Source organism: Pteropus medius, unplaced genomic scaffold (assembly GCF_902729225.1).
Source record: "Pteropus medius unplaced genomic scaffold, Ma_sr-lr_union100, whole genome shotgun sequence".
Classification (NCBI taxonomy): domain Eukaryota; kingdom Metazoa; phylum Chordata; class Mammalia; order Chiroptera; family Pteropodidae; genus Pteropus; species Pteropus medius.
In genome coordinates this window covers 13,267,053-13,294,084 of record NW_024349799.1, presented here as the reverse complement: position 1 = coordinate 13,294,084, position 27,032 = coordinate 13,267,053, and the positions used below count along the sequence as shown (strand labels likewise).

The 27,032-nt window shown below is 51.0% G+C and overlaps 1 protein-coding gene, 1 long non-coding RNA gene and 1 pseudogene across 17 annotated transcripts in view; 1 reads left to right on the top strand and 2 right to left on the bottom strand.

Annotated features, from left to right (window-relative positions):
* MYO18A (myosin XVIIIA) overlaps positions 1-27,032 on the top strand; it is a 91,129-nt gene that overhangs the window by 20,425 nt on the left and 43,672 nt on the right. For 14 of the 16 annotated variants that reach the window (XR_005658055.1, XM_039886162.1, XM_039886158.1 and 11 more), the window contains 6 exons: positions 24,693-24,780; positions 24,981-25,087; positions 25,202-25,378; positions 25,730-25,943; positions 26,071-26,213; positions 26,804-26,904. Coding sequence is in view for 15 of the 16 variants with exons in the window: in XM_039886162.1 (XP_039742096.1) it covers positions 24,693-24,780; positions 24,981-25,087; positions 25,202-25,378; positions 25,730-25,943; positions 26,071-26,213; positions 26,804-26,904 (830 nt within the window). In the remaining variant the exon portion in view is untranslated. Of the gene's footprint in view, positions 1-9,598; positions 9,668-22,703; positions 22,735-24,692; positions 24,781-24,980; positions 25,088-25,201; positions 25,379-25,729; positions 25,944-26,070; positions 26,214-26,803; positions 26,905-27,032 lie in introns of those variants that run through there. The other 2 variants (XM_039886173.1, XM_039886171.1) reach the window with 2 other exon arrangements.
* LOC120621195 (uncharacterized) lies at positions 5,479-5,597 on the bottom strand (annotated as a pseudogene).
* LOC120620989 (uncharacterized) lies at positions 6,601-10,211 on the bottom strand. The gene is made up of 3 exons (XR_005658056.1): positions 10,019-10,211; positions 9,473-9,550; positions 6,601-8,398 (listed from the first exon to the last, which is right to left on the bottom strand). It is a non-coding gene; the product is annotated as an uncharacterized LOC120620989 (long non-coding RNA).

Here is a 27,032-nt window from a genome sequence, read left to right as displayed (position 1 = left end):
TCTCTCTCTCTCTCTCTCTCTCTCTTTCTCTCTCTCTTTGCAGAACCTAGTCTGGATTGTCCTTTTTCCCTAGACTCTTCCAAAGCATTTCTGCTATCAGCTTCCAGTCCTAACCAGCCCTCACTTTCTCTGTCTAGAGGAAGGCTAGCCTCAAACTTAGAGGACCTGGTGTCTGAGTTGGGGAAGACAGAGTTTTCTGGATTTTATCAGGGCCTTGGGTTCCCCACCCAGCCCTGTGTCTTCTTAGATCATTGGTTTTGATATCTCTCTTCTTTGACTGCGATGAAGAGTCCCATACCTTCCTTCCCAACCCATTCTCTTCAAAATCTAAAAACTTCAGCTTATTGTTGCTGGAGAAACAGAAGCTTGGCAAATATGAAGTTGGATAGAAAGGCTGGATTGGGCTGTAGGAACTGCCTTCAGCCCATTTTGGAGAGGGAAAGAGGAGGAAGGCAACATAGGCAGAAGGGTCAACAAATCGGGAGTTGCATATGATTATTTATGTATTATTAATATATTGGGTACAGCATGGACTCTGGAGATAGATTGCTTGGGTTTGAATTCTGGCTCTGCTGCCTACTAGAAGGTGACCTTAGGAAAATTATTCACTTTCTCTGTGCCTCGACTTCCTTATCTGTAAAGTAAAAATAATAATTATACTTTCCTTATAAGGGTGTTTTGAGGATTAAATGAATCAATATATAGAAATTGCTTAAAATAGCATTATCGTCATCATCATTAATCTGTCTCTGAGTTTTGGGAAGCACTTGGTGCCTGGGAGCTTGATAGGTCATTTGCCCACAGGCCTGTTAATGACTCAGTTCTGCTCATGGGTGGGGGGAGGGGTGGCTTTACTCTTGGCACCAGTGTGGTGCTTTTAGCTTACTAGCCTTCCAGATGGAGATGGGGAAATAAATCCCAGATTGGTCCCCAAACTTACTCAGGGCCACAGGGTAGCCTCAGAGTGAGATTGCTTTGCCCTGGGCTTCCAATCTAGTCTGTAGTTTGATGCCAGTTTTTAAAAATTGTGATACTTTTCCTCCAGTCAAATTCTTAGCTGATGCCAAAACCTTTGGAATATCAGGCTTCTTTCTACCTATTAGTTTTCCAATTGAACAGACAAACTCTACTTTTTTTGTGGTGTCTCTCCAACTTATTTCGTTTCTTCACACCTGTCGTGCCTCTGACTGCCCATCTGTGTTGAGGCTAAGCAGGAACTGAGGATGGAACTGAGGCACAGAACAGAGGCAGCCCTGACCTGCCATTTCCCAGGTCTGTTCTCTGCTCCTTGCATCACATATATGAGCTTGCCCAGATGCTCCCATTGGATTTTCTAATGACCGTAGCAACACCTTTCAAATTAGGTGCTTGTGATAGAATGTGATAGCGGTCAGATCCATACCCCGTTCCCTTGTCCCCTCTGAAGATCCAGGGTTGGAGAGCTTGTTTGAACCTCTCTAACATGTTAAGCATGCCCCAAAGTTCTTTCTCCACCATGTCCTTCTCTCCCTCTTCCTCATTTGGTTCATCCAGCTGGCGACACAGGGCGGTGTCCAGTTATGGCCCCCACTGCTCCATGGCAGAGTTCCTGGGACAAGGCTTCATTGGACTTGTTTGCCCTTGAAAGCTCAGGGTTCTGCTGGGACCTCTGTCTTTGGGAGCACTAATATCAGATGAGCCCAGCAGTGGGTGATGTGGGGAAGCCCTCAGGCCACTACATTCCAGATGTCTTACCCATGCATGGTCCAGAGACTGCAGAAACAAGGAAGGATTGTATGGCACTGAGGGGCTTTCTCCCAAGCCTGGGATGCCTTGGGGTGGGGTCGGGGGTTGAGTCTGGCTTCCATTCAGCCTTGCCTTTTCAGCCCCTCTGCATCCTAGGCTTCTGCTCTCAGGCTGGGTGTTACCATGTGACCAAAGTCCCCTCTCCCACTTCTTTCTGAGGGCTAGGGATCAAGGCCAGGCGCCTGGGGACAGGAATCTAAGCAGACTCTGGGGCAGGGGTGAGAGAGAACAGCAGGTGGTCAAGGGCGACACCTGAAGGAGTCTTTGGCAAGGATGATCAGAACAAGCCAAAAGGAGGATCTTCTAGGCCAGATGGAATTCTGCAAAGACAGAAATGTTCTGTAGTCGGTGCTTTCCAATTTGGTAATCATTAGCCACATGCGGCTATTGAGCACTTGAAATGTGACCAGTGTGACCAAGGAACTAAATTTTAAATCAGATTTGATTTTAATTTAATCAGAAGTATCCTCATTGTTTCTATTTAATTTCAATTTAAGTAGCCACACATAGCTAGTGGCTACCATATTGAACAGCGCGACTCTAGGCAGCTTTCAGAAAGAAATGGTGAGGTGCTCTGGAAGGCTTGTCCCCTCTTGCAGCTCCCTGGTGAGGCTGGGGATGGTGGCATTTTCCCTTCCTTTCATGAAGGAAGTCTTGTCCTCTCTGGCAATTTCTACACTTCACCAACTCTGGAATCCTGATATCCCAAAGCCAGTAAGTCCCTGGCTGTGTGCCACCACAACTGGGGCAGTGCTTCCCCACTCATCAAGCATGTTTTCTGCCTGGCGTCAAAACACAGGTGCTCACATGCCCCAGTGGATTTGGCCAGGGCTGTTAATGCGGAGGTGGTGGGTTGGTAGGAAAACTAGAAGCTTTTGCTTCTTCCTTCCTGCTTCTGTCGGGATCGGGTTTGTGCTTTATTTTTACTTCAAAGAGGCCTAAAAACAGTCCCAATAGGGGCCTGCAGAGGTGAACACACAGATCCTCAAACATTTTTTGAATGTTCAGTGTTTAGAGGAAACTGCTTTCCTAAAGGAGCCTCTGACTTTGAGAAGAAACACCACAGGCCTCCAATTCTCATACCCCAGAAGACCTTCCTGATATATTTTTTGAATTGGTATGGCTGACCCTTAAACTGGCTTTTCTTTTTTTCTTCTATGGAAATAAAGAAGAGTTGTCATTTATGAACAATACTTCATTATGCTTATTCTCTCATGTCTGCCAGAGGGGGTGGGAATATCGAGTCTGTGGTGCATTTAGCAGACTCAGAAGTGACCCGAGTCTTGATGGGATTTGGGGCAGGGGTGTGGAGGATTTTGGGAAACCGTCCTCAAGCCTGGCCCTTGGCTTCGGGCCTTGTGGGAGCTTGAGGAAGCAGAGGCAATTTGGAAATCCCCAGGGGCCATGAGGAAATCCACAAGCTGAGGAGTCAGCAGGGAGCAGGAGGCCTGACTGGAGCTGCCAGTCAAGTGGTCCCTGAAGGCAGCCAGGACCTGAATCTGAGGGGACAGACCTCTGGTCTTAGCAGAGAACAAGCCCAGACATCCCTGCTTGGGCTCTGTGCCCATGAGATGGTGTGGTGTCACTAGGCTCTGAGCAGACCTTTGGGTTTGCCAAGGCAGAGGCTGGGAGAGTATGGAGCCCTAAGCCTCAGTGACCACTCTGGGGCAGTGATCTGGTGCTGGCCACTCCATGCCCGCTGATCTTTCTGGATCGCTTGTCCCAGACCTCTCCCACCCACACAGGCTCAAGGAGTCCCTGGAGTCTTCTGTTTGTTCACGTAGTCATTCCTTCATCCATTTTATTCCTTCAATAAGCATTTATTGAGTGTGTGCTATAAGAAGGGACTGTTTTGGGCCTTGGGGATGGAGCAGTAATGAAAGCAAAGTCGTCCTCGAACTCATCCTTGCTTCTTCTTGCCCTGTCCCTTCAGGGTAAGGACAGAGCCACCTAGCCCCCTCAGCTCCCTCAGCTTCGAGCTCTTAGGGGTGCCTCTTGGGGGCGGGGCCCAGAGGCCAGCCCTGCGGGGGTGAAATCCTGCGGCCTCGGCGCCTGTGGGCCCGTAAGAAGGGAGCGGCTGCCCTCTGCTGGGCTCCAGTGGTGCTTCAGGGCGGGTGCATCCGAGGTTCCGGCGCATGTGCTGGGCCTGGCTCCGCCCACGGCTCCGCCCCTGCGCCGGCCGCTAGGCAGGACCCGGAAGCACAGGCGGCAGTGCGGGCCTGGAGCTGACCCAGTCCCACCCTGAGGAGTTCTGAGAGCCGGAGTGTCTGGGCGCAGCTCTGGGCGGCCCAGCTCTGAGTGTGCATCTTTCATCGAGGCAGGTTGCCTCTTAGCCCTCCTTCCCCTCCCTGCGGCCATCCCTAGGCTTCTTCAGGGGGGTCGTTGGTCTTCTTCCACTTCGGTATCCACTGGTCATCAATGTCCAGTAAAATTTCAAAATAATTTTGGTATCTCAAAAGGTACCAATCACTGCCTACTCAAACTGGTACTTCATAAAAGAGAAGAGATTTGTTACCAAAAAACAAACAAATAAGGAATAAAGGATAATCCTTCCCAAGAGAAGAAAGGCACTGGGGCCGAGGAACTGAGAGAATGCATCTGTCACCTTGATAGTGGGAAGCGTAAGTGTTCCACGCCCTCCCCCACCCTGTGAGCTGAGTGCTTGAAACAGGACACCCCTGAACTTCCCTAAATAAAGAGTTCCATTAGTGACATTTTATACATTGCAAATTAGTAATAATACAAGCACTATACAATTAGTATACATTTATGGAAACAGTGTTTATAGCTTTTTTTTAAAAAGAAGTTTGGTTTAAAGGAGAACTAGTGAGGCAAATAGGGTCAGAGGAATATTCTTTTGTTAAGAAGTTAATTAGAACCTCAGCCTAATGTTTTCCAAACTATCTCCCTGTAAACTAGCCTCAGGCTCAGTCTAGTGGTGTGGAGACTGAAAAAGAAGCAAGCATTGTGCTTCCCCACAGTGTTCACCTTGAGGTATTACACATCACTACTAGTTGAATAAGGGAGACTTCCTTTACCTCTCAGAGCCTCCTGTTTTGCCTGCCCCCAGCTCTGTTTGGCCACTCTGCCTGGCTCACTGCCTGAAACAGAGCCAAGGACCTTTCATTTACCCCACACCACCAATATTGCAGAGGAGAGTCGTTAAAGCTGTTACTCTATCTAGATATCCCTTTGTTCCCCATTCTGTTCCACCTGGCTTTTCGTACCTGTACCTTTCAGATCAGTTAGTTAAATCCAATGGATTTGAACACCTGCTATGGTCCTAGTGCTGGGGAATAGGATGGGATCTAAAAGAAGTAGGAAATGGTCCCTGCCGTCCAGGGAAAGAAGGCTTAAACATATGACACAAATAGATTACTATCAAAACATTAGTTTATACTGTATAGTCGTGGTATATACACATTAAACTTCAATAAATTCAACTTTATGGTTGTATAAGAACCTGTAATACTGTTGTCTAAAATAATAAACATTGTATTTTGTGTATTTGTTATAAGCTGCCCTTGACTATACATCATGCTTTTATGCAGATATATAGAATAATATATACAAAACCATGTATACTATAATTTGAAGGCAATTTAAGGGATTTTTTTTTCTTTAGGCGAGGCAACCCTTGGTTGACCTTACAGATTGCAAGGACCTTGTCATCTTACAATCTCTTATTTTTTAGGCCTGCAGCACCTGGTCTTCCTAGGTGGTCTCCCATCCAAGTACTAACCAGGCCTGACCCTGCTTAGCTTCCAAGATCAGACAGGATCAGGCTTGTTCAGGATAGCATGGCTGTAGGCAATCAACAATCTAAGGGATTTTTAAGAGTATTTTTAACTATATTCTGTTTTTGCCTTACATGCTGACTTTAGAATCTAACTCCATGTAGTATGTGACTCCAGTATATCTAATAGAGCACCACAGTAATTATAATCAATAACTACCATATGTGAGTAGTGATACTTAGGGGTAGACAGTGAATGCTATGGTTTTAAATTATAATTTAATCACTACCTACAATTTGCCTGGTGCTTAACATGTACTTTCTTTTAAAATTCTCACAACCCCACTCCAAAACCAATGGAAACTTAAGAAGTTGAGTAACTTTCCCTTAGGTCAGACATCAAGAAAAAGGCTGAGCTGGGTGGGGTCAGACCCAGGTGTATCTGACTATGAGTCCATGCTTCTTCACTACATTACCATGTAGGCCTTGGGTTTGGGGGAAGGCTTCATAAAGGAGGTGGAACTTGAGATGGACTTTGAGAGATGGCGAAGTTTGGGAAGGTAGAGGGGCTGGTGGAGAGGCATTCATCAGTCAAGGCTAGTGATGAGGGAAGGCGACTGTGGGAAGACCTGCCTGAGAGAGTGAAAGCCAGGTGGGCTGAGGAGAGGGAGACAGAAAAGCGAAGGTGAAGTGCAAGGAGGGGCCTGACTTTGGAGTCAGGCCGAGGGTTCTGAAGGTGGTCTGCTCTGGCTGGTCGTGGGAGTGATCACAAGGCTCCCCCAGAACCATCAGTTGAGCTTACTGAGACATGGATCAGGCCCTGAGACAGCACCAACCTGTGAGCAGCAGAGGAACTGGTTGTGGTTGTGCGTGAAGCTGAGCAGATTGCCAAGGCCTCAGATTTCCCCTCTGAATGAAGAGGCCCGCCCTTTTCATGAAGGAAAGTGAAACCGGTTTTACAGATGATTTCCATCTGTAACACCAGTCATCTCAGAGACAGAACTGACAGGATCGTCATCTGAATAGGAAAGGCGTGGATGGGCACGTGGTTACTAGTAATTCAGAACAAGACTGTGTAGATACAGTGACACCTCAGACATCCAGAAATCATCTTCTAGAGCACTGCTGAATGACAGGTAGGCCTAAGAAGGCCCTTGAGCAGCCAGAGTAGAGGACACCAAATCTGTATGTGAAAACCCAGGCCCTTCCTTCACTCATAGGAGAGCCTGCAGGCTCTGACATCTCACTCGCTCTGCTCTGGACTCTGTTCTCAGGCTCAGTTATCTGGTTTTCTAACCTTTGGCAGCAACAGCATATTAGGAAGAAGTGAGACTGCTGGAGATAGGCCTGCTGACAAGCAGAGTGACAGCTGATATAGCCTGACAGAGGTAGGGGACAAAAGAACTAAAAGGCAGATATATGGACACAAGGGGTGTCTGGCTTTCCTAACATGGGCATATAGTGAGACTTCATGTTGACTGTGGTGCTTACACTGAGCTGGTGTCCTCTGAGAGTGGCTGGGGGCATTGCGGAGGAGGGGCAGGGGGGGACAGAAGCTAGGTTGGGAAATCAGGAGTCATCACATGGGGACGACTTGCCCTTTGGAACAGGGTGGAGTGGAAACAATTAGGTTCAAGAGAGGAAGCTCAGAGTTTGAGATCTTTGAGATTAATTCAGTGTTTTACTTGAGAAAGTTAGTCTATAAAAATTTTATTTTTATGATTGGAAATAGCAGTAGAACTTAGAAGACTATTGAAGATAGGAAATATATTGTTCCTAAAGGGAGTAGGCTTCAGTTACCTGGTAATTTTGCTTATGATGCCTCTTTTTTCCCCTTAAAGATCACAGATAGATAATAATGGTTAAAACTGATTGAAAACTTATGTGCTGGATACTGTTCTTAGAGCTTTGCAAGTACTAATTCATTTAACACCTATAATAACCCTATTTGGTAGGCACTATGATTTCCCATTTTACAGATGAAGAAATTGAGGCCCAAGATTAAGTTGCTTAGTTTACTGGATGGAAGAGCCAAGATTGAACCTGGCAGTCTGGCTCTGGACGTCTCACTAACTTAACCATGGTACACTAGAAATAACTCCTTCAAAGCAGTGGTTCTCAGAATCACTTAGAGGCTGAGTTAAAACACAGATACTGACTGGGCCACATGTCCAGAGTTTCTGATTCAGTGGGTCTGGGAACGGGTCCTAGAATTTGCATTTCTAGTAAATTCCTAGGTGATACTGATGCTGCAGGTCTGGCGACCATGCATTGAAAACCATAACCCTTTCACTCACTGAGATTTCACCAGTCATACTAACCATGTGAAAGAGTCAATGCAGCATAATCCTCATTTGACATATGGGGAAAATTTAAGTCGCCTGCCCATAGTGACACAGCTAAGTCGTTCATTTATTCATTCATTCACTGATTCACACTCATCGATTGAACAAATGGGTACCTCGGCACTAGGCCTTATACTGGCCTTTGAGTTGAGCAGTTCTCAGCCTTGGCAGCATGTAAGAATCACCTTGGGGAGCTTTAAAAAATCCCAGTGTCCAGGCCTCCCTCCCAGACCAATTAAATCAGAAAGAGACAGGGGCGATCCAGGCATTAGTATTTTAAAGTCCCAAAGGGGATTTCAGTGTACAGCTAAGGTTGGCATCACTGTTTCAAGTAAACACCAGGGATACGGAGACCTGTGACACAGAACGTGCCCCAGAAAGGGCAAACCATCTTCTGGGGAAGATAGCCACTCCTCAGAAGCAGAGCCGGGAGAGAGCCCAGTGTGCTAATGGCCCGGAGTAGCTGTGCTTGTAGTGAGCAGTAGGTAGGAGGCAGAGCTGGGCTTCGTCCTTTCAGGCAGTGTTTACCAACCTTTTATAGAGAAAGTAATACTGTTTACAGGACCCAGGGGGCTCACAGGACTGGCCTGGGTGACAGGCCTGGGGGTCTTCAGCCACCCTGGTTGGGCATTGGTTGGGAGATAGCTCTGCTCCAGGGCTTCCTACCAGCCCCACCCCACCATAATTTTTTTCTTGAAGAAAAATAGAGAGGCAGTGACTGTTTCCTTTCCTCTGCAGAGCTGACAGCTTGAGACAGCTTCAAAAGGCCTGTCTTTTGGTTCCTTCCTGCCTGCGCCCAGCTCCTCTTTCAGCCTCTCTAGAGTCCCCAGCCCAGGTCTGAGCAGTCTGTGATGCTAACTGGACAGCTGGGCCATGGTTTCTCTTTGAGAGGAGCCCAGACTTTTCATCAACAGCCCTTGCTCATTGGCCAAATGCCCACAATTTCCTCTGTCTTCAAAGCCAAGGTCCACCTTCCGCACTCCACCTACCCCACCCTCCTCTGTGCCTGCACAGTCACTGGCTGTGTGGGGAGAGGGATATATACACAGAATGCGCTTGATTCAATGACCCCAGTGTATTTATTATAACGAGGCAGCAACAGTGGGCCTCAGACTGATAATATAGGTCTCTGCTCCTGCTGGACTTTACAGGACGGCTGTGCGGCTGCTGTTTGGGCACAGTGTGCAGTGGGCTTTGTGTGTTGTAGTGGACGTGATGTTACCTGTTGTCTTGGCCTCTGCTGCAGTAATTAGATGGTTGAGGTGACCCTGTGATTTGTGTATTCTGAAGAACACTGCCATGATCGAGTGTTCATGTGTGCTAGTGTGTATGTGTGTGTGTATGTGTACATGAACACATATGTGTTTGTCCCGATCCTGGCCTGTGGGGCAGGGGCGCAGGTCTCAAATTCCTCTGCTATTTTTAGGGGCCATATCAGCTCAGCTGTCCTGGAGCTCGGGTGTGTGTCAGTAGGAAAGTCCCACTCTCCCAGTCCTTTTCCCCTAACCCCCCAACACTGCCTGCCCCTCACCCATGTCCTTACTCTAAGAGCCTCCTTCTTCCCTACTGTGCACGCTGTCACACCCTCTCCCTCCAGGCAGCTTACCTGGTACCCACAGTTCTCCAGGCTACTCACTCTGGGTCTGGCTCTGGCCAGGGCTGGGCAGTTCCAGATGGGAGGGGCCTGAAGAGAGGGAGGGAATGGGGGCGGGGCTGCAGTCAGTGCTATTTTGAGCTGCTAACGGAGCAGCATCGGAGAAGAGTCTCCTTGCTCAGGGCTGTACCCGGCCAGGCCATGCGGGTGAGTGTCCCTCTGACCCCCCACCCCGGAAATGCCCTATGCTCCTCGTGCTGTTTCCTCATTTAGGGAAGGAGGAGCCTATTTGTTATTTCCCCAGATGTGGCTGATGCGGTGGGGAAGGAGGAGTGGGAGATCCTTGGGGGCTCCTCTCTGAGCTTCTTGGTGGGGAGGGAATTACCCAGCCCCGGCAGCCTTACCACTGAGCCTCATGAGGCCTCTGAGGTGAGAGCCGGGGCTGCTGGGGCTGACTCAGGACTTTGGGAGCTTCAGAGGAGGCACCATCTTCCAAACCTCAGTGTCCTGAGACTGCATCAGCTTCCCCACAGGCTGTGACACACCCTCCCCACAAACCATTAGTGCTTATGGCTTCCATTCCTTGGAATGCCGTCTTCTTCCAGGACCCGGAAGCCCAGCACCTCTCAGGCCTTTGGAAGTCTTGACCCTGCTTTGTGTTACCAGCATAGTCCTCTACCCGCTCCTCCTCCTGTTAGACAAGAGAGAGGGGCTCGAGAGGGGTGGCCCTTGGGGTTGTCAGGGTCTCCTCCTTTCACTGTCCTCAGGAGTGGACCAGCACCACTTTCTTCATTTCTATGGGTCTGATACTTGGAAGGGACACAGATGCCATGTTAGGGATATCCTGTCTGTCTGTAAGTCTCTTTTTTAGCAGAGATTACTCCAGAGGAGTAAGTTCCTTAAAAAAGCAAGTGAGGAGAGACGTAGCTGCCTCCTAGTCTGTTCTGTTACCCGCTGCGCCACCCTGCCCAGCCACCAAGGGTAAGGTATTCGGTTGTGTCAGCAGTTGGCAGTGTGTAGGCCGGCCGGGTGCAGAGGTGTATCTGAGGAAGCCTGAGATGTGCCCGTGAGCAGTTGTATCTCTTTGTGCCCAAGGACTGTCCCAGCCCAGTCACAAAACTGACACCAGGATTGAGGTTTGTGGGCAGGCTGAGGGTGGGGCCAGAGAGACTCCTCACCCTGACAGGCGGGTGCTTCCTGGTCTAGCCGACTCCCCAGCCCTCTCAACCCGGGGCCACCAGGCCACCAGTACCAGGTCGCAGATTCGGGGCCATGCATGAGGATGGCCAGGCAGACGGCAAAGTGCCCTGCAGAGGGGCAACGAGTGTCCCTGGGGAAGGGAGGCTTCCAGCAGGTCTGGCCGTTAGAGGAGGAAACCCTGGCCCTCTGCAAATGCGGTGGCAGCAGGAAGCCATTCCAGTGCACCTGCTTCCTCCAGGCTGGCCTGCAGGCCCTTGCTTGGCTGCTTTCTGTTCCGCCCTGGGGTGGGGGAGGGGTCTCACTGGAGGCAGAACCAGAGGGGCCGCGGTGTCCCTGCCAGGCTCTTCTCCCCCTCCCTCCCTGCGTGGCAGTGTGGCCTTCAGGCCACTCCCTGCAGAACTGCTATTCTCAAGCAGCTCTTTGTGAAGCTTGGTCAGATCATGGGTGGAGGGGCAGATCATCTATGGAAACCCCCGCTTTCTACCCAAGTTGTTATTCTGGCAGGCGATGTCATGGAAGGACATCAGTACAGGTGAACTCAGATGGGGGGCATGGCTTGCTTTCATCCCGTAGAGTGAGCCTCAAGTTCTTGCTGGAGGACAGACCTGGATTTGAGTCCTCAGGTGCTACTTACTGCTATGAGGCCTTGGGCATGTCATTTCTGAGCCTCCTTTTGCTCATTTGTAAAGTAGGACTCATACCAGTATTTACTTCAGAGGGATGCTGTAGGGATTAAATGAGATGATACCTGTAAAGGTTTCAGCACAGTGCCTGGCGCTTAATACAGAGAACTTATTTCTTCCCTACACCTTCTTCCTGCCCCCACCCCAGTCCTTACATAAGTTGGTGCTAAGTTAGGACTGGCAGGGAGACGGTCACCTAGGACCAGGACCTACCCTCTGCACCTCAGAGTGGGAAAGGAGAAAGAAGAGGATGCTGTTTCTTTCTTCTCCAAATGAGAAGCCCAGGATGTGTGTGTCGGCAGAGGGGAGATGTGCCGAGTTCCCTTGGGCACAGGCAAGGGGATCGTCTCGTTTTCTAGGCACGCTCTCTCAGGGCACTTGCTGCCCCTGCAGTCTCACAGTACGTGGACATCTGGCATGAGCACTTGGGCCTGGATGCATTTATCCAGGCTGGGCATTCCATTGCCTAAAAGGGTATCTGGTGGGTGGAATGACTCTCCTGGGGGCATTTGCCCCCAGTTTCTCCTGTGAGGGGCTCAGAGGATTTTAGGTTAAGAGTGGATAGTCCTTTCCGGCAATGCAGAGAGTAAAACCCAGCCTGGCCCAACCCCCTTAGTGTTAGAAGCCTTCTGGGGCTGAGCACAGAAGGGTTACTTGGCACATTTCTTGGGTTTCTCCTCTTTGAGAACAAATGTTTTTAACTATTATCTCCTCTGCATTTTCTTTTTTATTGACTATTTACAGTAGAAATAAACAGTAAGTGGCAAATATATAACAAAATAAATACCAAGTGTCTCTAGTGTTTCTAATTCATGCACTTTACAAGACTATTAATGATCACTGTTTGTATACTATTTAGGTTCCAGTTTTTTTGATTGATGATATTTTTGGTGGAGTTTACCATATGGCTACAGTGTCCACATATTTGTTAGTTTAAATGACAACAGTGCATTGTATCGAAGTACCATAGTTTACCCAATCCTCCCCTAATTCTAGGCATTTGGGTTGCTTTCAATTTGGCGCTATTATTATAGAGTGGATCTTTTAAAATATTTGCATGGGTTTGCAAGTTTTTTTCGGTCTCTTCCTTTTTCTAAGTCAGCTCAGTGCATATACATTCCTGAAGATGGGTTGGCCAGGCTAAAGGATGAAGCATTTTATGACTATTGTTGCTCCACAAATTGCTCATAAGCAATTTCAGTGTCCCAGCCCTCCCCTCAACCCCATGGCACTGAGTTTACTATCTATTTATTGTTGCTAAGTTTAGAGCTTATACCTCCCTTGTTTTCCCCCACATCCCTGGGAATCGGGATGGGCAAGCGTTATTCTCCATACTTCACAGCTGGGGGAAGAGACCAAATGGGAAGAAGAGGTTTGCACAAAGAACCCCCATTGCAGCACTGTATGCAACAAGCATTTATTAAGTGTCCCCGGTATGATGGGTAAAAGAGAGTCCTGCCCTTGAGGAAATCAGAGTTCAGGGAACTTTATAGACACACAAACAGCTCACCAAGATCCATCCTGGTTGTGAATCCCAGCGCTGCCACTTACTAGCTACAGTGTCTTCGGCAAAGTACTCACCCTCTTGATTTCCTTATCCAGAAAGTGAGTTGTTGTGAAGATTAAATGGAGACAGTCTGAAGTGCCTACCACTGTGCCTGGCTCATAGTAAGTATACAGTGAGCATTAGTTTCTCTTCCCTTCTTCAAGAGAAGAGACCAGAAATGCCAGAGAGGAAGGAGGTCAGAACCTCAGCAAGTGGTGGGATTGTGGTGGGATCTCCCTTCGCAAGTCCAGAAACTCATTTGGGCGTATTGGACACTAGTGAATGCCACCCTGTTAATCTGTGCTTTGGCTTGACCTGGACCTCCTGAACCTTGACACTGATGCAGAATATTAGCCAGAGTTTGAAACTAAGGATAACTTAGCCCCTCTGACCCTGCCTAATACAGCCAAAAAGATGGGCCTCTAAGAGAGCAGCACAGGCTTTGCAGTCAGAGCAACTTGAGTTCAAATCCCAGCTCCACCACTTACCAGCATTGTGACTTAATCTCTCTCTGAGTCTTTTTCCTCATCAGTAAAATAGGAATCACAATAATTCTCATGTCATGAGACCATTAGAAGATTTATACTCGAAAAACGTATATTAAATACTTTTACAGAGTCCATAGTCAGTAGGTAATGCTGTTGTTGGAAATGGATGAACTCTCTAGAGAGAGAACAAGTCAGGAAGAGAGGCGTTGGCTTCCAACCACCCTTGCTCCAGAAAGCCAACAGTTCCCAGCTCTGCAGGTGACTGTAGCAGAGACATTGCCACCATCTTTGGGACTGAGTTCCTTACCTGTTCTGTCTTGGATAAAGATAGGTTATTCTTGATCCTACGCAAATCTCGGTTAAAATCCAGTGATGAGGAAGACAGGATAAAGATCTGGGCAGTTCTGCATAAAAGCCACAGAGTGATTTTCCTCTGGGGAGAACCCCACATTTGTGTTCAGAATGATGCTCATAAGGAACAGTTGATGTGAAGGAACTGGCCCAAGTGTGAATGGTGTCCTTACACCCCGGGGCAGATGTGCTTCTCCCTGGACAGAAGGAAACCTGGAGCAGGAGATCAAAGAACAAATGAGTTAATTAAACAAACTTAAAGTCTCCAGGATATGAACTAGATAATAAAATAGAAAAGTCAGCAAAGCAAATTAAAAATAACTCATTAAAAACAAAATTGCTTTAATTTTTCGCTGTTAAATCATTACAAGCAGTAATAAAAATGAACCAGTTCTTAAACATCACTGAATTGAATGGCTTCTTTGGATGAAGTCTCTCCTTGGGTTAAGGCAGATTCTACCTATTGATTTTCAAGAGGACCAGCTCTGGTCTTCTTGGGATGGCTTTATGTTCTCCAGACCTCTTACCCCTGGTGGGGAATAGTGTGTTGCAGGCAAAAGGCAAAGTTGCTTGGGTCCTAGAGCAGCTCCCTTAGTCCCCTTCCAGGTCACAGGCCAGGAGCTTTGGTTCCTGAATTGAGTGCTTGAGTGCCTCTCCCCACCCAGACTCTTAGGGTGCCAGACTTAGGAAAGACTTTAGCCATTATCTAGACTAGTTCACTTTCTAATTCTACAAAGAAGCCCAAAGAAGTGAAGTGGTTTATTCAAGGGCACACAGCTTCCAAGGACAGGAAGTTCTAAGTTCTGTACCCTACCTTGCCTTCCCCTTCTAATATTTTATTTCTTACTCCTCTGATCTTTTGAGCTTCATAATCCTTCCCTCTCTGCTCCATCCTGCCTTTCCCCTGTTGCCCACAGTGTTTGTCCTGGCAGGTCCTGGCCTTTAGGAAGACTCCGAGTCCCTGCGAGACCCTGGCCACCCCCGTTTCTTCTCTGACCTAGAGTGCAGGCTACTTTTGGTGCTATGGCCTTTTCATCAAGGTTCGCCTTCTGGGAGCAAAAGGAAAGTTGGATTTCAAAATCTTTACACTTTTCCTGTGTGCTTGGCATGGTGTATGCAGACAGTAGACTGGCTTGTGAGAGAGGGAGCTTTGGAAGCTAAAGGTGGAATGCGGCATGTGTGTGTATTTGGGGACCGACTAGAATGACCAAGGGGCCAGTGAGCTCACTCTTCTCTCTGGATGGGCTCCTGCTGCTGAGTCATGCTCCTCCCCTGAGCTCCACCTCTAGCAGCTGAGCTGCCTTTTGTCCCACTGGTGCCCCTCCGAGTTAACCCTTCCACAGCCTTCCCACACCCTTCCCACCCACCCCACCTCTGCTGCTTTAACTCACCCCTGGAAATGTGGGCTACTGTGGAAGTGCCGCTGGGAATGACTTTGGCTCTGAGGTCTCGGAACTGGGTCTCCTCGAGTCTGGTGGGCTGTAGAAGGTAGGAGAAGGAGCCAGGCCTTCTGGCTGCCTGGGTCCAGAGGGTGATTCAGGCTGCAGACCTGGGCGTGCCTTTGTGCTGCACACAGTTCCCAGCTGGGTAATGACCTACTACAGACAGAACCCTTTGCGGCTGTGGGGTGCAGGGGGGGCCGGTGCGGGTAGTGAGTCAGCCTCAGGCTAAATCCAGAGCTGAGCTCAGAGCTGGGCCTAGTATCCCAGACATTTGGGGCAACAGCCGGTGTTTCCCAATGCCTCACCACTTGGGTAAGACTCTTAGGGTCCCATGCTCAAGCCATTGGAGGGAGGAGGACAGATTTGGAGCTGGTGAAGGACGCGGAGTGGACTTGGAATCTGGGCCATCCCTGTGCCCGAGCTAACAGCACTGTGTGCAGTAATGAGTGTGCATGTGTGTGTGGGGTGTTAGAGCACTTGCTGCCCCTCTAAGTGCCCCGGAGCTAGTGCATGGTGTGGTCCCTGGGGGCGGGGGTGGAGTGAGGGATGGGCATCCATGGGGGGCCACAGGCACAGATCTAGTATCTGCCACTCCTCTTCCTTCCCTCTCCACCAGCCCCTCCCCTCCCTTTCTCTGCTCCAATCTTAATTTCTAAAGTATTAGAGTCCACTCTGATGAAGAAATGCCATTTCTCCCTCTGACCGTGGCAGTGTGAATTAACTTCGAAGCTTGAGCCCACTGAAAATGTCTATGAGCAAGACGCAGAGTTAAAACTGCAGTGGCCATCTTGCTGGTCAGTGCCCTAGGCACTGCTAATTAGAGCTCAAAATTAGCCAGGGAAGCTGGTTACAAACGGAGAGTCCCCCGCAGGTGGATAATTATAATGACTCTAAGGATCTTTTCCTTTAGGAATCAGAGACTCCTTCCCGAGCTCCTACTGCATTGTGCCTGTAAAGAAAGGCATGCCAAGAGTAGGGTGGGACTGGTAAGAGACCTGTCTTTTTCTGTAGTCCTAAGTGACTGAATAAAGAAGAGAAATGAAATCCACTAGGACTACCTGAGCTTTTGGAGGTAGAGATGCTAGTGAGGGGAAGAGGAGACGGCTCTCTCAGACTGAGGCCCTACCCCTCTGGGTCTATTCTGAGCCAGTCTCAACTGAAAGAACCTTCAGAGCATCTATATTGTCTGTCCTTTTCCCAGATGCATTATGATATCTGCCATTGGCCCCTGACTCTACTCCTCCCCTCTGACTCCGGCCAGCTAGCTCCTGGGCTGAGCACAACCCCTAGACACAGCAGCCAGAGCTCAAGCATATTTCCTTTCTCCACAGCCCGCCCCTAGTCTTGAGGTTCCCTCGCTCAGCTGCATGGTTGGCAGTTTTGTGGGTCTGAGGTCGGGAAGATATTTGGCCTCCTGAATCCCTGTCTCCACCCCACTTCCGGCCTCCAGCCAGAGCTCAGCCGTCTAGTTGGGAAGACACTCCGGCTCTGTGCTGGGGGAAATTGTATGGAGCCTAGAAGCAAGCCGGAGCCAGCCTGATGGGGCCACCTACATCGAGTTCTGCTGGCCCCAACACTGGGCTTATTCTCTCTCCGCAGCCACTAAGTCAGCGGGCTCTTGTTCAGACCACTTCTTGTCTGAGCTAGGAGTGACTCTTGCAGTTTAGCCTGAGTTGAATTAGCTAGATCTTTCTATCCAACCTGTAACCAAGGCCATGATGTCACTCTCATGGGTGGACCTCTTTCGACAGCCCCAGTGGACCACGTGGCTGGTCACTAAGGGCAAGTGTACTTGGCTTTCACCCCACAGAGACTTTTCATTCTTAAAGTTGTCACTGGACAGTTTTGACCCCAGGACAGTATATCTGTTGCCTAGGTCTGTAGCTCTAGTACTTCTGAACATTGAGGAGCTCTGCCCCTGAGGCAGACAGCTCCCTCGATGCTTGCCTTCTGCAGTTTTAGTGCTGGATCCTCCAGCCCTGACCTGCCAGTGACTTCTTTGTTTGCTCCCTCAGGTGAAAGAGGAAGACAAAACTCTGCCGAAGCCTGGCCCTCCTGGCAAGGAGGAAGGGGCTGTAAGTGCTTCTCTGAGACCCCTGTGTGTGGGTGTGCCTGCCATAGGCTAGCCTGGGAGACAGTTCCGCAGAGCAGGCAGGTGCAGTAGGGTGCCGCTTCCTGTACTGGGTGGCCGGAGGGAATGGCAGTAAAGGGGCAGAAAGTGCAGCCTGTGTGGTGCTAACTTGGCGTGTGTTAAGGAAATGGGAATGCCAAGGCACTTTGCGGACCTCTGCCGAAGTCCTCCACCCACTTTAGTTCCTACCTTTAGTTCTGGTTTCTTGAACCTTTGGGGCTGGAGAGGCTTAGGTGGGCAGACTGTTAGGTCGGGAGCACCAAATAAGAGCTCAGCTGTTAGGACTCTTTGTCCTGCTCTGGGTGGCACCAGACAAGAGCAGCGAGGAATTTCACTGCAGCTGCTGCTGTCTCTTCCCAAGACCCTGTCAGCTGCTTGGTACGGGTGACCTGGAGGCAGGCTGCAGCTGCCCAGTGCCCTGCTAGACATCCCCCACCCAAGTTATTCTGCCTTGGGAAAGAAACTGAATAAAACTAGGCTCTTTTAAGGCAAGAAAGGGGAGACAGTTTCAGAAGAGCCAGGTCTAGAGATGCGTAGTTAGGAAAGGGCTGCTGTTGACACAGCGGGTGGGAGTGCCCAGGGCCCTGGAGCAGAGCTGGATCACAAAATTGGTCCATATATCATTACCCCAGATAGTGCCTGTCTCGGCTCCCCCACGTCCTTGGATGGAGATTTGATTAGCCAGGCATTGTGGCTTCTACCTGATCTGTAACCAATCTTGCAAGGCCAGCCTATGATTTCAAAGGGATATGTTTGAGATATGGGTGGGAGGGGCCTTGGAGTATGCCAGATTTTTTGTGAAAATTACACGTAAGGTGCTTAGAAGACTGCCTGGTCCATAATCAGCACTCACTGTATAAGTGTTAGCGGTTACTATTGTCTTCATCTGCAGTTAGAGGGGACAGGAGGAAAGTGAGAAGAAGAAGGGAAGGGGCCATTCTGTTCTTGTCAGGATGAGTAGGCTCAGGTCTGGCTGCCCAGAAGATCAAGTGATAGAAGGGACCACAAAGCCAGGAAGCCCTGGAGTGAGGCCTAGGATTAATGATCGGATTTGGTTGTTTGACCTCTCCATGTTGCATCTCTGCTGTGCTTGGGCTGTGAGAGAGTGGGCTCGTCTGGACTCGGGCTTTGTTGCTGCCCTGACAGAAAGCCAGTAAGTCTGAGGCACCTCATGGTCTCCAGGCCCTCTGTGCTGGCATCTCACAGATCCATGCTAAGCCTGGAGATAAACAGCAGGTAACAGCAGAACCTGCTTGTGCTTTATGGGAGAAGCCACACTCTTAGATGCAGTTGTCCTGTCTGTATGATGGAAAGCCTCTTGGAGCTATGTTATTTGGTGCATGAATGGATGGTCTGTTCCAGGGCTAGACATGACGTCACACTTCTTACTTCTTACTCATGGGGTGGGTAGGGACGCAGCGGCTGATGCTAATATCTACCTGTATCTGTGACTGTAGCTAGAGGGCAGCTCAAAGGACAGCAGTGGCCCATCTAGGAGTCCTCAGCCTCCCACCAACTCTGAATCTACAGAAACCAAGAGCCCTGCACCCACACTTGCCATGAATGGCCTGGGGGCTGCCTCAGCAGAAGCCTCGAGTGAGGAAACCCCGGGCCTATCCCGGAAAAAAGTGGCAAATGCAGTGAGGAAGGTGGTGAGCAGGGTGATGCCTGGTGAGGAGCCTGGAAGCACCAGGGAGACTCTGAGCAGAGGAGTCAAATCCCCTGAGCACCCAGCTCGAGGCAAGAGGGGAGAAAAGGCAGCCTCTGGTCCCAAGCCACCGCCTCCACCACCTCCCCCTCCTCCACCTAAGCCGGAAGCAAAGAAGGAGGCAGCCAAGGATGAGCTCTCTGTGGGCCTGCGGAGCCTGATGTCTCGGGGCAGGGGCAAGGATCACAAGCCCCGCAGCAGGCAGTCTCCTGGGAAAGGGGAGAAGCCCTCTAGCCAGGAGCCAGGCTCCTCGGGAAAACCAGGCTTCCCAGAGGTGGTGGACTCCTCAGCCAAGCCAGTCTCCCCCACCAAGCCTGGAACCCCAGAGGAGCAGTGTTCCCTAGCCCCGCCGGAAGAGCTGGCTGACCCAGGCTCTGCTGGTCCGAAGTTGAACCTCACTGGATTGCAGCAGTCCAAGTCACCAGCCCCTGACGTGCAGCAGGAGGTACCCGAGTGTGTCACTAACCTCTCACGCTGTTCCCCATCCTCGCTTAAGGGCCAGGCACCCTCACAACTAGCTTTCCCATGTCTCCACAGCCCCGCATGACTGAGAGGCTGGGCCCAGACCATTGCCGATGGCAGAGCTGCATGGCTTTCCTGGACTGAATGCCAGAGTTCATGGTGGCCTGGGCTTAGGGATAGGACCTGCTAACCAGCATGCTGCTGTTCTGTGGGAGTTGGGGCCTGGTACCCAGCTACATGGGGTCAGTTCAAGGCTCCAGACCCCAAGTCGAGGACCAGTACGCTAGCAGATCAGTTCTAGGGTAGGAAGACAGAACTCCTGAAGTCAAGTGGCCTGTATACGTTCACATCCCAGCCACTCATCCCATGCAGGATCTCAGCAAGGTCCCGTCTCTAAGCCTTCATCTGTCAGGTGGGGACGACACAGGTCTACGTCCCTTCTCTGAAGCCCTTAGGGCCAGAACTATTTTGGAAATTAGTTATTTTTGTATTTTAGGATATCATACAGTGTATATAATGAGCAGCAATCCGTAACCAAACCCATTAATATTTAATAAACCCTATGAATGTTCACGCTGCAGGAGGATAGAATATAAACAGGTTTCGCCACCAAAATAGTTAAGAAAAATTGTTTGTTTGGGGGGGCCTTTTTGATTTTGGAATTGCAAATAAGAGATGATATCTGCTTTGAAGTGTTTCTGTGAAGGTTAGAAATGATTGAGGTAGTGAATGCTCCCAGGCCAGTCCCTGGTGTGGAGAGTGCTCCATAAATGGCAGCATCATAACGGTGCTAATAACAGTAGTTATTAATATCATCATTGTCATCACTACCTTCCTTAGGCCTGTCAGCAGTCCCCTCTGGCAGCAGAACTCTTGAGAAACCCTGTGCCTGGGTGGCTAATGGACACAGTGGGCTCCCTTTGGATCTGGGGCCCTGTCTGTCCATAAAGTGTCCTCCGTGTGGGACAGGAGATTGAGAGGCAGAGGGAAGGCCCAAGGACGATTAGTCTAGCCCCTTCCATTGGAAGATGATGCCTGCTTGGCTGGTCCTTGGATTGGGGACAGTTCTCTTTAAGCTTTCCCATTTTGGAGACCCTTCTGAGGGCCTGTGGGGTGGGGGTGGGTATGGGTGTGTGGAGGGGCACATCAGGTTTCACCACTGCTTCTCTGTGCTCTTGCTTGCTCCTTCTGGCAAGAAGGGGAGGGGCAGGGAGTGAGGGGCAGAGCACAACAGCCTAAGGCTTGTCCTGTCTCCCAGCCCTAGAGGCCCTCCTGGGATTCCTAAGGCTCCAGAACCTGCCATGCTCCCATTCCATTCTTCTTGGGCTTTGAGAAACCTAGAGAGGAGCAAGCTGTGGCTTTCCCCACCCCTCTTGGCCCACTCTGAATCAGGGAGGTGACCTTCTGGCAAACAGGCATTGGCAGGGGTATCTCTGGCCTGATGGGCAGGGCATGAAGCAAACCATCAGTCTCTGAGAAGAACCTCTGAGGAGCTGAGCGTATCATGTGTCTGTTCTAGGCCAGCTGCCCTCCCTCCAGCTCCCTGTCCCCCCACCTCTCAGTAGGCTGGCGTTGGGGGTGCTGAGAAGAGCTCTGACTTGGAGTTCAGCCACTGTCACTTGGGCTGATGGCAAGGGCCAGAGGGTGTGTAGGAGAATAGGACTGTCCTGGTGCTGAATGGTTAGGACGGTGGGAAGAACTAACCCCAGAACTCTCAAACAGCTATTCTTTTTTCTCATCTGGTAGTTTAAAAACTCAAATTGGTGCCTGGCTTGCCTCCCTGACCCTACTTCACTTACCTGCTGGGTCCTAGTGGCTTCCTAGGCCAGAAGCTTGGCATGCTGTGCCCCCATCACTTCCCTGGCCATAACTAATAGTGATTTAACCTCCAGGCAGAAGCTGCCACCGAGGTCCAGCTGACCCCCGCAGAGGAGGCCCACCAGCGGCTTGAGAGGATCTTCACAGCTCCTGTAATGCCACCTCTCGCGTGTGGTTCCCCTGTCCCTGGCACTCCTCTTTCCTGAGGCTGGCGGCCAGACTGTGTGTGTCTGTGTGTTTAGGAAGGAGCACCTGCCTATGGAAGAGTGCTCCATGGTGGCTTGGGGGCCCTCACAGTGGTCTTCCCACTTCAAGAAAAGAAAGAAGGGCTCTGCAGAGGAGTTGAGCACAGAGAGGCCTGTTCCTTCAGGGAGCCCAGAGCCGCGTGCCTGGGGGAGGGGTCCCTCTTGGCTGGGTATCCAGCCCGCTTCCCCAGCCCTGTTCTCCTGCCCTGGAGAATATGTCTTGATGCCAGAGTCTGGTAGGTGTCGAGGCAGGGAGCTGACATTCCCATTTTGGATGCCATGACTCTCTAGACCCAGGTGCCTGTTAACTCCTTGTCCATTTCTGACAAGCAAGGTCAAAGGCCTGGCTGACTCCACTTCCCCTCCAGAAAGGCCTTTAAGTGACCAGACAGAGACAGAGAGGTCAAGGCTAGCAGCACTGTGCCTTGTTACTTGGGCAGTAGTCATATGGACCCATATGGGATGATGCCTCCACTTGCCATGGGGTAGTGAGTCTGCCTGAGAATGGTGCAGGGATGCAGTGGGGGTTCGAGGAAGGCGTCCTGGACTTGGGGCTGCTGGTGGTCTTGTTCTATGAGAGGTGCAGGGATGACATCTCTGAAGGGCAGTCCTTGGCAGTGGGAATGGCATCCTTGGGTGTGTGTTTGGAGGCCAGGCTGAGCCCTGTGTTTGGATCTGTTGGCTGTAGGGGAGCTAGGATGGAAAATGCCCTGGGTAAGGCCAGAGGCTTCTGGGGGACCCAAGACCTGGGTATGGTGAGGTGGCCTGGCCTGGTGGCACACAGAAGAGAAGCCTAATTCAGAATGGACTAGATGGCCAGCCTAAGAGAGACTGGGGCCAGAGGCGGAATGGCACACTCCTGCCCAGGCCATGGGGAATGATTTACCAGAGTATCTTCTCTGAGAAGTCTGATGGTAACAAGTGTCTCTTCACCTTTTCTTCCTTGTCTGGCCTATTCTTAACAGAGCACAATTCACCTGCCTAGGCTAGCAATCCCCCTCCTGGTGCTAAGCGACTCCCATCTCCACCTTGTACCTTGGGCAGCCTGAGAGTGCCCACCTGCTTGGCCCAGGGTGCTTGCCGAACGGGACATGCTGATTGTCTACTTGTCTTCACCCCTGTTCTTCTCTCTCTCTCTCTCTCTAATTTGCTTGCTGCTGGTAGCTGGACCCTGAGGCCGCTTCTCCTGCCCACAGCCAGGTAGGGTGCTCCTGCCCCGCTCAGGAGCCCTCCACTTCTTCCGGTGACCACCTGCCACCCCCAGCTTGTACCTGGGCTGGTGTCTGTGCTCGGGCCTCGTGTTGGAGTGTAAGGCCTCTTCTCCCTTCCTACTCCCACCTGGTATCTGGGGAGATCCTTGGGGGGAGCGGTGACAGGAGTTTGAGTTGCGGCAGCTCTGTGTCAGGCCCCTGGGGAATGCCTAGACCGAGCGTCACCACAGGAGTTTGACCTCTGTGGCTCTTAGCCACTGAAGCCCAGGGGCCTGACCAGTTTTAGTTGCTAGGTGCTTCAATTCTGCTCACTCTGGGTAGAGAAAGCTGAAAAGGCTGAATCCCTACCACCCCATCTCAAGCATGAAGATGTAGCATTTTCTGTCTCCACCTGAGGACCAAGGTGGGAAACCCACCTTCAGATAAGCTCTAAACGAATTATAGGCTGTGACGCTTTGGTGTCACCTTATGTACCAGGCTCCAAATTCTTGAACGTACCAATTTTTAAGACAAAGGTTTTACTTATCTCATGTAATTTCTAAAAGAACACGTAGTTTTGTTTTATAAAGTTGCATTTTTTCAAATATATTTTTCAAATGTACTAACCTTTTTTTTTTTTTTAATGTTTTCACTTAACAGTTTAAAATATTGACGCCCCATAGTGATCCTCCAATTTGAAGGGTAGTATCACTGTTCATGATTGCTGGAGTTTGGGGGCCACGGGTGTAGTCCAGCTTTCCCACCCTGTTGCTGGGAAGGGCAGTCAGCGAGGGAGAGAGTTCTCTAAAATCAGAATCCAATCTGGAAGTAGAACCTAGATCTCTTGCAGCTCTAAGAATTGTGACAAAGAAAATGTTTCCTCTTGCTATGTTTTTTTGTCCTTTCCAGTCCTCCACCAGGGGTCAGTGTCACAAAGCAGTGTATACGACCCAGGTCTCGTGAGGGTGGGGGCGGGCAGGGCCAGCCTGATGGCTGCTCCATGCCATGGGGCATCAGAGCTACTGGATGACCCTGCAACCCTTTCACTCACGCACAACAAAAGGAGTCTGAACTGTCTGTCTCCTATTTGCCCAGCATCCTCGGACGCCGTTTCTGCCCAGCTCAGGTCCCTCGGGGGGCGCCAGGTTTGGCAGTCCCACACCCTGACAGTGCCTGTGAATGTTTCTTTCTGACTGGTGACCACCTGGGGCCTCTGGGGTCTCCCAGTTCCTCTGTACTTGTTCCAGTGCCCATCCATGTGGCACACAAGTCTCTTTCTGTGTTTAGCAGAACAGTGCTGTCCCTCCCTGCCTCCCTCATATCTTTCCAGCCATGCTCCTTCATGCCCTTGTATGGGCTTAGCATGTCCACATAGGTCTGTGCACCTGCTACCCTGTGAGGAGGAGGAGCAGGGAGGCTGGCATGTGCATCTGGGTGCTGCCCCCCACCCAGGAGAGCATCCTCTGGAGAGGAAGACCAGGCCGGGGCCAGGACTCAGGCCCCACTTTTCATTTGCACTGCAAATGAAAGCTTGGTGAAGGAGGGCCTGTCAGGGTGGGGGAGAAGCTAGGACTAGAAGGTCACAGTAGCTAATCCTACGGGCTTCACAGGGAGGTCGGAGAGAAGGCAGCTGAAGGTAGACCCTGCTGATTTGCCTTCCTGAGATCTGCTCTCTCCTGGGTACATGCTCACTGTGTCCCTGTTCTTCCAGATGCTCAGGGTTGGCATGGCCCCTAGCTCTGTCCTTGTCCTCAAGACTCCTCAGGATTACCACTACCTCCTGGCTTCCCCACCTTTTTCCTCTGACACCTCTGAGGACACCTGTTCCGTGTCTGCCACTCAACTGTTCCCCTCGCCCCGTGGCTCATCTGGAAGCCCTTCCCTTCGCATGTCTCCTCTTTTCTACTGTCCTTGTCTCTGTTTTCCAGAACAGCTTCTGACTATCTATTCTTCCCCTCCCTCTGATAGGTGAAGTCAGAAGAACAGATTGCAGCTGAAGAGGCCTGGCATGAGACAGAGAAGGTGTGGCTGGTCCATAAGGATGGCTTCTCGCTGGGTGAGTTTTGGGAGATCCAGGGGCAGATGCCTGGGCCTCTCAGGTGTCAGTGCTGCTGTGCCTTCTGGGTCTGACGAAGGCTGCGTGGTGAGCAAGGAGAGGTCAGTGATACAGTGGAGAGGAGGCCAGACTGTGAAGAGCCCAACAAGGGTGGGAGAGCCTTCCTGGGCCCATGTCTGACTATCTGCCCTACTCTGCAGCCAGTCAGCTCAAATCCCAGGAGCTCAGCTTGCCCGAGGGGAAGGTGCGTGTGAAGCTAGACCATGATGGAACCATCCTGGACGTCGACGAGGATGACGTAGAGAAGGTTGGCAGGAGGCTGGTAGAGGGCACAGGAGGTGGGCTGGGCAGGGCAGGCTTGTCCACTGGCAGTGCACACAGGTTCTGCTTCTTCAGTGCTCTCCTGCCTGTGCTGTCACAGGCTAATGCTCCTTCCTGCGACCGTCTAGAAGATCTGGCCTCCCTGGTGTACCTCAATGAGTCGAGCGTCTTGCACACACTGCGCCAGCGCTATGGCGCTAGCCTGCTGCACACATATGCTGGCCCCAGCCTGCTCGTCCTCAGCCCCCGTGGGGCTCCTGCCGTGTACTCCGAGAAGGTGCGATGCCCCCCAGGCCACCATGTTGTCACATGGATCCACCCACCATGTACCCTATCTTTTCTGGCTCTGCCCCTTCCCCTTGGCATTCCACTGGGCTCCTGTAGTCTCACAGCTGACCTTGGGGAGAGGAGTCATCTCAAAGGGTGTTGACAGAAGGCCCTCCCCCAATCTCTAACACAGGCTAGGGCTTGGCTGGTATCTGCATTTTCATACACGGCCTTAGCCTCAGAATCCCTCTGCTACCCTGGAGTGAAAGGCTCAGAAAGATGTAGACCTTTGGGGTAAGGGGTATTTGAGTGGGACCAGCTAAGAGCCTACCCCTTCCCCCCAATCCCTTTCCCGCCCAAGGTGATGCACATGTTCAAGGGGTGTCGGCGAGAAGACGTGGCACCCCACATCTACGCCGTGGCCCAGACTGCATACAGGGCGATGCTGATGAGCCGTCAGGACCAGTCCATCGTCCTCCTGGGCAGTAGTGGCAGTGGCAAGACCACCAGCTGCCAGCATCTGGTACAATACCTGGCCACCATCGCAGGCACCAGCGGGAACAAGGTGTTTTCTGGTGAGGCAGGGACAACTGAGAAATTGAGAATGGGCTGGGGAGAGGGGCGTGGGGATGGAGGCTTCTCCTAGGTGCCAGCTCTTTTCTCTTTGGCTTTCTTGATGGCCCCTGGGCCTGTCTTCTGCAGCAGAGAAGTGGCAGGCTCTATACACGCTCCTGGAAGCCTTTGGGAACAGCCCCACCATCATGAACAGCAATGCCACCCGCTTCTCTCAGATCCTCTCCTTAGACTTTGACCAAGCTGGCCAGGTGGCCTCAGCCTCCATTCAGGTGAGGAGACACTCGGGGTAGTAGGAGATTGGCTACCTGATTTCATGTCTCAGAAATCAGGCTCTCTCCTGTGCCTCGTTTTTCTGGGATTCTGCCCCTGGCACTGGCATGGCTGGCCTGCTCTGCCTGAGCCCTCACCATTCTGCTTCCTGTGCCTCCTGCCCTGGGTGGAGCATGGTTCAGCTTCTTGCCTAATTCTGCCCAAGCCCTGGCCCTGTGCTCGGGGGCTTCTGTCAGGCAGGTTTCACCTGGGGAGGACTGGCTTGTCAGTAAAGTAAGGCCTAACCAAGTCTGACTCCCTTCCATCCTAAATGAAATCTCTCACCACAAAGTGTTCAGCTCCCTGTGAAAGCTGTTCCTGGGGACTAGGCAAGGCAGCAGGGGTCCCTCCATGATCTGGGCCTGTCTTCTTCCTTGTGGCTCTGGTCTCTGCCTGAGTTTGTCCCTGAGGTGATCTGGCCTCTGGTTGAGCACCCGGAGAATAACAAGCAGCCGCTTGTTCCCATGTGCCCAATTCTTTCTTCTATGGGGTGGGAGAAGCTTGACCTGGCACTGCCCTCCTTGCCCATACCCTCCATGCTGTGCCACAGACGATGCTTCTGGAGAAGCTGCGTGTGGCTCGACGCCCGGCTAATGAGGCTACATTCAATGTCTTCTACTACCTGCTGGCCTGTGCGGATGGCACCCTCAGGTGAGATGGGACAGAGGGAACAGGGAGAGTGCTTTGGACTCCAGCCCTCTGAAATCTCCTGGACTTTGCCACTCAATTGCATTCTGTACTGTGTATTGTGTGCCTGATACATGTTAGGCTCTGAGCTA